This window comes from Macrotis lagotis, chromosome X, assembly GCF_037893015.1.
Source record: "Macrotis lagotis isolate mMagLag1 chromosome X, bilby.v1.9.chrom.fasta, whole genome shotgun sequence".
Lineage (NCBI taxonomy): Eukaryota > Metazoa > Chordata > Mammalia > Peramelemorphia > Peramelidae > Macrotis > Macrotis lagotis.
In genome coordinates, this window is record NC_133666.1 from 94,052,014 (window position 1) to 94,064,436 (window position 12,423).

The following is a 12,423-nucleotide window of genomic DNA, read 5'->3' on the forward strand; positions in this document are numbered from 1 at the left end:
TATTATATTTACTATTTTTTGTAAAGTCAAAAGTATAATGCTGCAAAATATAGTTTTGGATCAAGAATGAAAGGCCAGAGGTTTATGGAGTAATGTAAAGCTCCAACTTACTATACAAATCATTACTATTGAGAGACAGTATACCATGATGATTTTGGAGACAGATGACACTGGTTCAGATCCTATTTTTTGCTATTTTTTTAATTCTATAATGATAAGCAAGTCAGTTTGCCTCTCAAAACCTAATTTACTTATAAATTTTGCTTCTTATAAAATGGAAATATGATAATACTTGCAATCATTTCAAAGTTGTAGTAAAGAGAGTACTGTGCAAAAATAATCTGTTATATCAGTAAATAAATGTAAGTTACTTCTTTTCTCAAGAAAATACAAATTATTAAGCAAAAATTATAAAAATGATATTGACTGTAACAGCAGATAGGAAACAAATAATTACTAACAGATATAACATCAAATGGCTGAGTATAATCAGATGATTAATTAAAGCAAAAGATAGAATAACAACTAAAATGCACTACTTGCATTACAATTCAGATTGGATAAATGTAAAATGAATAAAGACAATGACTGAGTATCATCACTTAAAGAAATTTAATCATTGTAAAGGATTTGCCACAATAACTGTTGTAGTTAACAATACTTAGTGTTCTTGACTTATATAGGACATTCCATCTTCCACCTCTACATTTTCACTAATTTTTCTCCTAGCCTGAAATTCTCTAACCCCTTACCTCCATCTTGGCTTCCATTTCTGTTTCTCTATCTTGGTCTCCTCCCCAAATTACACTCAATGAGATTGATTCTCTCCAAATATTTGCTATATTCACAAATTTCTTATATTCCTTTTCCCATTATATTATTCTCTAGAATCTAGTCTCAGGGAGGTTAATTTTCAGTGGAGTGTTGTAAGGGACTCTTGTGTGTGGGAGTGCTGTAAACTTTCATCACCTCATGTCTGGAGCACCAGAACCTTTTTTTTTTATTGGTTGATGGGAGTGGGAGTGGACCAGGGACTGAGGAGGATATTTAAGCACTTGTATTTTGGAAAATAAATGGAGTACTTGGAGATCTAGGAGAACTAGGAGAACTTGGAGAACTTGTCATCCTTGTCTCCCACCTTCTCAACGTTCCCCTGGGTAAGGATAGACTAGCCAGCAGGAACCTAGCACATCCTGAGCAGCTAGTCTAACAGGAACATAACAGAGTATTACAGTTGGAGAATACCTAAAACCCTTGCTTAGGTAGAAGTGTGATGATTCTGTCCTTTCTTGTGATTCTTTCCCTTTGTGGCTTACCTCCTCTTAATGCCATCTGTACATTCTACCTTTAAATCTGCCAAAATCATGTGTGTAGGCAGCAAAGAACATTCCAGAGTAAATGATTTCATATAGTTCCTCTGGTGTTAACTATGAATGAGCATGGGTAAGTCACCTAATCTTCTTGTTCAAAATGAAGAGAATGAACTAGATGGCTTCTGTGAGGCTTTATAACTTTAAATCTATAATTCTGGGGATCCAACCATTTCCTCCCTGAAACTGAAAGTTAATATTAAAAATACAACTCTATCCTGAAGAAACTAATACTCTGAATTTTCTAACTTTACCCAGAAGTGTTTATTTCAAGGCCCTCCTGCCTCTGCAAAATTTATAATGCTATTAATGATCCCCTTCCTTCTGACTGTATTGAACTTACACTCTATGATTTGTCCCTCTTCTATACCATCATCCAAAAGTCCCCAAAGGGGAAAATTTGAAGTCTTTCCCATTCCTTTCTTAACTCTTGACCCAGGAATGGACTACCCAAGTCCTTAACTTCTCCGTTCCCTAGGAGGCAATCCTCTGTACAATGCAGTGGGATTCACTTAAAAGAAAATTCAATTTTCATTGTAAAATATGAATCAACTTCTTACATTATACTGTCGTTTTTTTAGGCTTTTTTGTTTTTTGCATAGCAGTGGGGTTAAGTGGCTTGCCCAAGGCCACACAGCTAGGCAATTATTAAGTATCTGAGGCCAGATTTGAACAGGTACTCTTGACTCCAGGGCCAGTGCTTTATCCACTGCGCCACCTAGCTGCCCCAAGAGAAGTTTTAAATAATTTGCTTAAACCCCCTGTTTGATGCTGGTATTGGAGTCATAACATACCCCTGTTATTGCAGTAGTACATGTCAAAGGACATCAGTCAGGGAACTCATTTGAAGCTAGGGGCAACCACCTTGCTGATGAGACAGCTCAGAGAGCTGGGGACTGAAAGCTTGGAGGACTGAAAGGTATGTTATTATTAATACCAAAGATTCCTTCATGTACCTCTCCACTAACCTTTACCGATAAGAAAAAGTAGAAAATGTTGGACTTGGGGGCTACGGCGTCCAATGAGGGGGCCCTTGGCATTTGTCTGATGGACAGGAAGCGTTGAACAAAGCAAGTATGAGGCAAGTCTTGCAGACTTTACATCAAGGCAGTCATTAGGGAGTCCAGAATCTGTGTGATGTGGTCTTAGCCAAGTACGTATCTCCTGGCCTCCATACAATAGCCAGGCAATTGGTAGATGGGTGTCTCATTTGTCAAAGGACATATAGGGCTGCCCAACACCGAATGATGGCAGGGGAAGGCCTCTGGGAATTCGACCCTTTCAGAGCATACAGATGGATTTTACTGAGCTGCCTCCTGTTGGCCACCTCAAATACTTGTTGGTCATAGTAGACCATTTGACCTCCTGGGTAGAGGCCTTCCCTCTTTCAAGGGCAACTGCCCCCATGGTCAGCAAAATTCTGCTAGAACAAGTAATTCCCCAGTATGGTATGGTAGACAGGATTGATTCAGATCAAGGGACACACTTTACCTCCTGGCTCAAGCCTTGGAAATTTTCTGGGAACTACATACTCCCTGGCATCCACCCTCCTCTGGCAAGGTGGAAAGAATGATTCAGGAAATTAAGAGACAGTTAACAAAGTTGTCTCTTGAGACACAATTACCTTGGACCAAATGCCTGCCTCTTGCATTGTTAAGGATCAGGACAAAGCCTAGACGGGACATCGCGTTATCTCCTTATGAGATGTTGTATGGCCACCCATTTCTTGGCCCAATTGAACAATGGGATCCTACATTGCTGTGCAGACCCAGGAGCGAGGTTGGACCCACCGTACCAGAGTAAAAAGATTTGTGAATCCACCAAAAGAATGGATTGTGGACTCTGAACCCATGAATGAATTGAAACTGCATTTTAAGCAGTATAGGACTAATGGACTCTCCAATACCTCACCCAGGAGGTGGAGGATACTTGGTATTCTTCCCTTTGTTATAATTTTGCTATCACTCCTTTGCTTCCTAGCTGGTATAATTGTATATAACATATGGGATTTCCATGTGGGACCCATTCCTGTGTGCAATTACAGTGTCATTCCCTGGGGTTGGCCCCCTTCGCTTTCTAGGCTATGGTTAAGACTACAATCCTGCAGAAATGTGCCTTAGATATCATGTTCTGAGAGTGTCCCTCTTAAATTTGAGCCTACTGTTATATCAGGCCTCAGTTTTAGACTCCTTTGAAGAGGAAAACACTTTTCAGAACTTAATTCAAACCACTGCTGATATTTTCAATGTAACTAACTGGTGGATTTGGGGGGGGGGGCTCAAGGATTGAGCACGTGGTTCCACTTGAACCTGTTTGGTTATTGAGTAAAAAGTCCTTAGTACATAGTGGAACTGGATTTTGGAATGAGAAGGAAGAATACCAATGGCCACTGGCAGAATGCATGACAGGGAGATATTGCCTTAACCAAACTGGGAAGGGACTTGACTTAGGACAAAGTAGTTGCAGGTGGACTTTCTCTGCTAAGGTTGACAATATACAATTAGTGCCAGATTGCAGTAGGTACCAGGCCCTTGGGATAGCACCCATGTAAGTGTAATGATGGCACCTGGGTTAGATGTCATACTGGCAAAATGGATGAGAATCATTGCCAATATATACTCAGTGGAGTGGGAAGATGTAAAGGTGGCCTATCCATAGCAGAATGTAAAAAGTATAATCAAAACAATGGTCCCCTGATTACTCATCTCCAAAGTTGGAGATGGGTAAATGACAATGGATGGGAAGGGTTCTTTATTATTTTTTGGAGTGCCTGAAATAGAGGTGAAGAACCTTGTGTTGAGAGATGTGGCTGGGAGGAAGGGCCACAATTGTGGAAATGCCAATACAAAAATGATGGACAGATGAGGTGTGACGGAGGCCCTCTAGGGGATCAGGATACGCAGTATTACTCTGTAACAGAATATAATCAGACCAAGATTTTCCAGAAAAAGAATCCAGCTCTAAAAGGACATTATTGGGTATGTGGGCAAACAGCCTATGTACACCTCCCACTAAACTGAACAGGGATCTGTTATATAGGATTAATTAGACTTAAGTTCTTTTTCCTCCCAGATCAAATAAGAAGTTCTTTAGGTGTTCGATTATATGATGACATAGGAAACCAGAAACGGAGTATAGATACTTCTCTAATGATAACTGGAGATGCTAATGGTTGGGGGAATGTCTGGCCCCCACAAAGGATAATTAAGGAGTGTGGCCCTGCTACATGAGAACAAGATGGGAGTTGGGGATACAGGACACCAATTTTTATGTGAAATAGAATCATTAGACTTCAGGCTGCGGTGGAAATTATAACTAATCGAATGGCAAAGGCACTGGACTTATTGGCAGATGAGATCACCCAAACTAGGGAAGCTATACTACAACACAGATTAGTGTTAGATTATCTGTTGTCTGAGGAAGGGGGTGTTTGTGGAAAATTGAATTTGTCCACTTGTTGTATGAAAATTGATGACAATGGAAAACTGGTGAAGAAGATCACCACAGAAATTAGAAAAATAACCCATGTCCATGTCCAGACTTGAAACTCTCACTTTAATACTTCATGGTGGGCTTGGTTGGGAGGGAGCTGGTGGCATCAATTAGTATGGTACGGACTTCTAGTATTAGGAGTCTTGATAATCCTCCCTGCCTGTATACCATGCATGATACAGTTGGGTACTAGTATAGTTCATAAAATCCTCCCTCAAATACTTTTGGCTGAAGATCAAGACGGAATGCTGATGTTAAAGAGAGAAGGTTGGACTCTTGTGAGCCGAGATAGTGTAGATGAAGAAATTGAACAGCATTGTGCGGAGTTATTACAAAATTCAAGCAGAACAGGAGATAGAATGGGTGAAAAGTCAGCAGAGAATATAATAAAAAGAGAAGGGATTGTGAGAGGCAAAAGTGCTGATTTTTCAGAAACATAGTGCTAAATTAGTCTAAGCCATAGGCCTCAGTTTCTATTTCTCAAGAATAAAGTGAGCGTGAGAACCCAGATCTCCAGCTAGAAAAATTATGTTACCCTAACCTTATAAGATGTAAACAAAGCCAGACCCTCCCGGGAAAGCTTAAATAACACCTCCCTTCTCTTCGGACCATCAAGTTTGACCAATTGTTGTAAGGGTCGGCAGAAAAGAGGAGGGGAAATGGGTTGTGGTTTGTGTGGTTTTTTAACCCTGCTTCAGCTTCTATAATTTGACTTTTCCTGCTCTCTCTCTCTCATAGAGAGTTAGGAACTGCCCCGCTTCTTGCTAGAACCTAATTAAATTTTAACTATTTGCTGCCACTTTGAGAGGACTCTGAGTAGTCATTTTGGATTAGGGTTTAAATTCCCCACACATTTCTTTATGAAATATTTCTGAAAGATCAAGGATTGCATTTTCATGGGTAGGAGTCTTGTTTTGTAGAACTCTCATTTATTCTTCCAAACTTTTTTTTTAGGTTTTTTTGTAAGGCAAACAGCACACAGCTAGGTTAAGTGTCTGAGGCCGGATTTGAACCCAGGTACTCCTCACTCCAGGGCCAGTGCTTTATCCACTACGCCACCTAGCCACCCCTCTTCCAAACTTTTAAATGTTCTTTTCATTACTCTTCTTTTTCCTCTAAATTTTAATGTTCTTATCTTGTCATTCTCTTTTTCAGAAAAATCTACTGATATGAAAAGATTCTCTTGTTTTGCTCTAAAACTTTCATTTTCAGTATGATTTTTTTTCTTTAAGGATTTTAATTTCTACTTCCCCCACTCTATTTACACATAATTAACTTGTTTTTCTGATTAATTAAGGAACATTTTTTGGAATTCTTTCTTTGTTCCTTGGGTACCTTGCAGAATTTGCTTTGATACTTTTTTCTGCCTCAGGGAATTCTGAATTAATTTAAAAAATGAAACATGCCCACCGAGATTGCTTTTCCCCCCTGAATATTCATTTTTTCTTCTCAACTAGATTCTGCTTATCTTTATCATTTATTCTGATGATTTTTCCATGCTATATACACTAAAAATATTCGGTTCTTATTACTAACTTTTCTTTGTGATAGCTCATTTCTATTGTGCCCTTCCTCCTGTTCTTGCTTCTTCCCTGAGACCACCAAAGTGAGATGTGGTCAGAATGCCTCAGAGGACATAGTTGACATTAATATACTACTGTTAGATCACTTTAAGTAGTCATTGTGATTTGGTTTATTTTTTCCCATCTTTGTAAGTCTTTTTGCTGAAACTACTTCTACTTAAACTGATTTTCTTTATTTTCTTATTTTCTTTGGATGTGAACAATTTTAATTCAGTATTCAGAACTTCCTAACTTCAGACCCAATAGCCTTTCTAGTATACCAGTAAATGCCCTGTTACCCCATAGTACCTCTATTTCTGTTTGTATATGTATGCATTCACTTATTTCTATGCCCATATTGATTATCTATAGCTAAATATATATGGAGTATATGTATAACAAGGTAGGAATTTAGCATGACACTGAAGACCTGAATAAGAGGTGGAGTTGATGAGAGAATTTTTCAGTAAGAGAGACTTTTTTCAGGAAGAGACAACTGCAGGAAAAAGATGAGAGGGGGAGATACACACACAGAGAGGCAGAGACAGAGAAATAGTTAAATAAGAAGCAAGATGGTCGTGATTTTCAATTAAAGACTTCAGGGTGCGAATTTCCTTTGACTGAGATCAGAGATTCTCTCTTTATTTAACAGAAATTTTATCTCACTCTAAATGAACTAAAGAGTTCATTCAATTGTATGTGCACTTTGGTATATTCTAATAATCTACAGAATATCTCCAATTTCGATTTCATTTTCTGACTATTTTCTATTTGTGATAGCCAGTAGCTGATGGGGAAAGGATTAAACTAATGAATTTAAACTAAGAGTTAGTGACAAGGGAAGCTACTTTTTACTCAGACTTGTATTCTTAGAATAGCATTAAAATGAGTGGCATTTGTCTTGGACACAGGCAAGGAGATGAACAGATGTTCAGCAATGACTCTTCTTCTCTCAAAGCAATCTCTCTTAGGGAGTGGTTGACCAGTTTCTAAGATAGATATCTAAGACAGAAATATCCATGACACATACTTGTGAGCAGCATTTAGACAACACATTTGGCATACATACCTATTTCATAAATGTAATATATATGAAAACCAGAGATCTACCTAGCAATTTGATAAATCAGAAGGGAAACATTTTGTACTCACTCGTATGTCCAACATAGTTTCATTAGATCATAAATTTCACTTGGACATCCTGCAGGACACTCCATTCGCTCTCCTTTTTCTAGCATTGCTGAAACTTCACTTCCTTTCATTCCCTAAAAAAAGGTGAAAGGCATTTGAGATAATAAATTAGATTATTTGAATTCCTAAAACCTTTAAGGGTCTTAAAGCACCATAATTTACCTATTTATTTGATGACTATGGCCCTAATCATGGAAAGAAACTAATTGGCCCTATTATCTTCTGAAATCATTGTAGCAGTAATGTATTAAATGATTTAAATACCAGATTAATCAATCTAATTGTCTTAATCATGTATTAATCACATGTGAGATACTGAGCTAAGTAATGATGATACAAATGCAGAAGTGAAACAGACCCTACTCTTCAATTAATAGAGAGTATATTATTTCCATAAAATATATGAAATAAATGAATGAGATTTGGGGAGAGGGGAAGTATTGGTGCCAGCTTTTGTCAGAAAAAGGCTTTCTATAGAGGAAATCTTGAAAGAATCTTGAAAGAAATCTGGTATTCTCAGAAGTAGAGATAAGGAAGGAGTGCATTCCAGAGATGAAGTACATCTAGTGCAAAGTCATACTGATAAGAGGTGTGCAAAACAGCAAGTTGGTAAATATTTTGTTTTACAGAATGGTTAAAGAAGTTTAATGTGAAAGGGAAGAAGGAGCCTAATTTTAGAAAAATTAAAATGTCAAACATAAGAGTTTATATATGGTCCTAGAGGTAATAGGAATTTTATTAACTAGAGCAAGTGATGTGACTGCCAATTTAGGGAAATGATTTTGAATGTTTTGTTTCAGATGTTTAAGAGGATAGAGATGGGAATACCTAATGAGAGATAACAGTGCAGACAAGAGGTGATAAAGGTTTAAACTATTGTGGTAAAAGAGGCATATGGGAGAGATATGGAGATAACAAGATTAGTGATTGATTGTATATTTAGGGGGAGGAGTTAAGGATAACACAATTTTAGAAACCAAAGTCATTAGAAAGATGGTGGTGAATGCAACTGTGAAAAGAAATTTTAGGAGAGGTATGGATTTTGAAATAGGGATCATAAGTTCTGTTTTGGACATTTTGAGTTTAAGATGACTGATACATCCAATTCAAAATGTTCAATGGACACTTTGTTTTATGGGACTGAAACTTGGAAGGGCTAGGTAGGCTTAGTAATTGAACCAATATCCTGATGAGATGCCCATGTGTAGCAAAGAACAGAGTGAAGACAGTCTAGGATGGAGTCTTCAACAAAAACCAAAGTTAGTGGACATGATGTGGATGAAGCATCAGCCAAGGAGACTGAGAAGGGGCAGTCAGACAGCTAAGAGAATATCCAGATGAGCACAGTGATAGGAAAAGACAGAGCAAAGTAAGTGTGGTCAACATTTATTAAAGGCTTCAGAGAGATTATGAAAGATAATGATTGAGAAAAGGTCTCTAGATCTGTCAATCAAGACTGTCTCAATTGAATGAGGAAGTTGTTAAATGTCAAACTGTAGTAACCTAAAGAAAGAGAGGAAAGGAAGATTAAAGGAGACACAGAATGTGGAATTTTTTTTTAAGGAGTTTGACTGAAAGAAAGAGAATATAGAATAATTATCAGGGATAATTAGTGTTTTTTAAAAATGAGAGATGAGTGAATTGAAGGCAGTAAGAAAAATCTATAGTTCCTAGATAGTAGGGAAGTAACCTGTTTCAGTGAGACTGAAAATTATATAGTAGACATTATTGGGAACAGAGAGATATAATACTGATGTCAAAGTAGGGAAGGTCTTAGATCAGTTGGCTTTGTTAAAAGAAAGAGGTTTTTTACTAGAGACTCTAGCAAAGGATAAAATGGTGTGAGTGTTGTCAAGGAAAAGTAATATAAGGAGGAGGGGGAGAAGAGGGAACTCTTGGTGAATGGTCTTGATTTCTTCAGTAAAGTAACTAAGGAGATACTATAAAAAGTTTGAAGAAAGATTAGAGTATTTGAAACAGTCCAGGATGGGCAGTAGGCTAGAGAATTAATTAGGGAAGAGTAAAAGAGTTGAACTTTCAAAATGAAAGTCCTGTTGAGCTTGGTTAATATAAATTTGGTGGATGCTGTTATCATAATTGTATGACTTCATCATTTTCTAATAACTGATATTTGAATAAGAATGAAGGTAGAAGTAGAAACAATCTAGGGTTAAAATTTGTGAAGGCATGAGTTTTGTCAGGGCATGACAAGACAGAGGAGTAAAAGTTTTTGCGAGTAAAGACTAGGGTATATTTAATCAGGCTCACTAGGGGGGTCAAGTTCTGAAGCAATGAGAGTGTTGTCAGAACAGGAGTACTGATCAGGTGAAGTACTGAAGGATGAGAGATTACATGGTATGAATAATGAATAGATTAGAGAGGAATAAAGCCTAACAAGATCAGATAAAAATAGTAATAAAAGAATTTCAGAGTTCTTTACCAGGAAATTGAAAAGTATGACCATTTTTGTATATTTCTAAGGCTGAATGGAGAAATAAGTTATAACTGTTTAGCAGACTGAGTAAGGAAGTAATTAGGGTATTTAAAAGAATGTTGGAAGTTCATTGGTATATAATCAGAATCTGTCTTAATTGATGAATCTAGGTAGAGTAAATATCAAAGAAGGAAAGGGTTATTTTTTTTCCCCAAATCACCTATCCTACACATCGGAAATTACTCAGGCATTAGAATAAAAGGAAAAAACATAGCAATTCATTGGTAGTTCTCATAAATTGTAAAATTATTACTAAGTGGTATTTCCATTTCTAAGGCAAAGATAAAATCATGTTTGCAGTATCAACTGAATGATTTACAGATCAAGGAAGAAAACCCAGATTATATTATAACTGCTGCTATTGCAGAGGATTAATTCCTTATAAGTCTTCCAATACTTCAAAAGAGTCTTAATTTTACTCCATCCCATGGCATTACAAACTGAAAGCTTCCCATGACTTTGTAGACATCTTTTTAAGATATCATAGCCAAAAACTTAATTATTGAATCACCATCCTTCTGGTGAGAACACTCTAAATCTACCTAGACTTGTCCTTGAAAACAGCCAGAAGAATTAACATACTGATTGTCTAATCTTTGAGAATAATTCAAGATTATCTCCATTCCATGATGAGGCATTTAGACAAAAAACACCTTAGTGAAGAATTTCCTGTAAGCAGGTATAATTATAGAGGCAAGAACACCAATATGCTATAAGACAACTCATCAAATTAGTTATTTCTGGTCCTGAGTCAGAGGTAGAAAAATAAAACTAGTCAATAATTCAAATTTTTTTTAGGTTTTTTTGCGGGGCAATGGGGTTAAGTGGTTTGCCCAAGGCCACACAGCTAGGTAATTATTAAGTGTCTGAGGCTGGATTTGAACTCAGGTACTCCTGACTCCAGGGCCAGTGCTCTATCCACTGTGCCACCTAGCCACCCCAATAATTCAATTTTTACTATAGTCACTTAAGGTCCTATTCTCAGGCACACTGAAAAAAAGAAATCCATGGCATTATTCTGGTCACAGTGTGAAAAAATTCACACTTCAGAATGTTAAATAGAAAATTTAAATAAATTTGATCCTAATCAAAAAAGAAGGACTGGCGATTCATTCAAAGCTAAGGTAGAAATTAATTTGTACCCTTTTGAATATTAGTGGAGTGAAACTAGGAGCCTTATTTTCACTTAATTCATTTTTTGCTCTTTAGCTATCCAAATAAGCACATAATTATACATACACCAACCAATTATCAATAACTCACTTTATAAGGTTTCTGTCCATAGGAAAAGGCTTCCCACATTAGCACTCCAAAGCTCCAAACATCACTCTTGCTAGAGAATTTATAGTAATTGATGCATTCTGGAGCATACCACTTGACAGGCCACTTTCCATGAGTTTGTGCCTACGAGCAAATGATTACAATAAAAGAAAAGACCAATGAATAGCAATAGAAATCCCAAGAAACTCATTTTAAGTAAAGAGGAGAAATCCAGTGTATTCTGGTGGCAATGAAAAACCAGAGAATCTATAACAACTTTATTTTCATATATGATGATAGATTCATTGAGCAATTTGATTCCTCTTTGAAGGGAAAACTCTTTGTAGTTTAATGTTCCAATCTCCATCTCCCTGGAAATCTCTTTAGAAACTTCCAATTTGTTGTGTGGGAAGTTTGAGGAAGCAAGCACACTTTATGTACACAATTACAAAAACTGTATTTGAAGTCAGAGAATCTTGGTTTAAATTGCTACTTTGCTACTTACTGCTTTGTATTACCTTGAGCAAAACATTTTACCTCTCTGGACCTCAATTTTCTTCTGTATAATAAAAGAATTTTAGATTCCCTTCAACATTTCTTCCATATTTAAATCCTTTGATTTTATACTCCTATGAAAGGATACTATCTTTAGGTTATGATGGTTTATGAGTAGTGAATATGCCTTTTTCAAGTAAATGAATCTGATAATCATGTAGTAGTTAGAGGTTCAGTCAAGGCATATCTGTGACTTGTAAATGTTCTAATGTAATATTTTAAAGCATCCAAATGTTTAGAAATTTAAAATTTTAACTAATTTAAATCTGTGAGGTCATAAAAGGTTACCACCTTTCATATTAATTTATTATAAGCAAATCAGAAAAATTACCTTTAAGATATCTGAATAGATGAGTTCATGACCAAATAAGGGATGTAGTAGACAATACAAGATAAAGAAGACTTTGGATTATATAAAAGTTTAAAAAAATTTGCATAAGCAAAACTTAAGTAGATGAAATTAGAAAGGAAACTTGGAAAAAAATCTTTGCAACATGTT

At 36.6% G+C, this 12,423-nt stretch overlaps 1 protein-coding gene across 4 annotated transcripts in view; it reads right to left on the reverse strand.

The window, feature by feature from the left end:
• The window catches only part of SYK (spleen associated tyrosine kinase), a 156,132-nt gene that overhangs the window by 18,753 nt on the left and 124,956 nt on the right, over nucleotides 1–12,423 (reverse strand). For 3 of the 4 annotated variants that reach the window (XM_074203878.1, XM_074203876.1, XM_074203875.1), the window contains 2 exons: nucleotides 11,373–11,513; nucleotides 7,577–7,689 (listed from right to left, as the gene is read on the reverse strand). In XM_074203878.1, the coding sequence (XP_074059979.1) occupies nucleotides 7,577–7,689; nucleotides 11,373–11,513 (254 nt within the window). The remainder of the gene's footprint in view (nucleotides 1–7,576; nucleotides 7,690–11,372; nucleotides 11,514–12,423) is intronic. The other variant, XM_074203877.1, reaches the window with a different exon arrangement.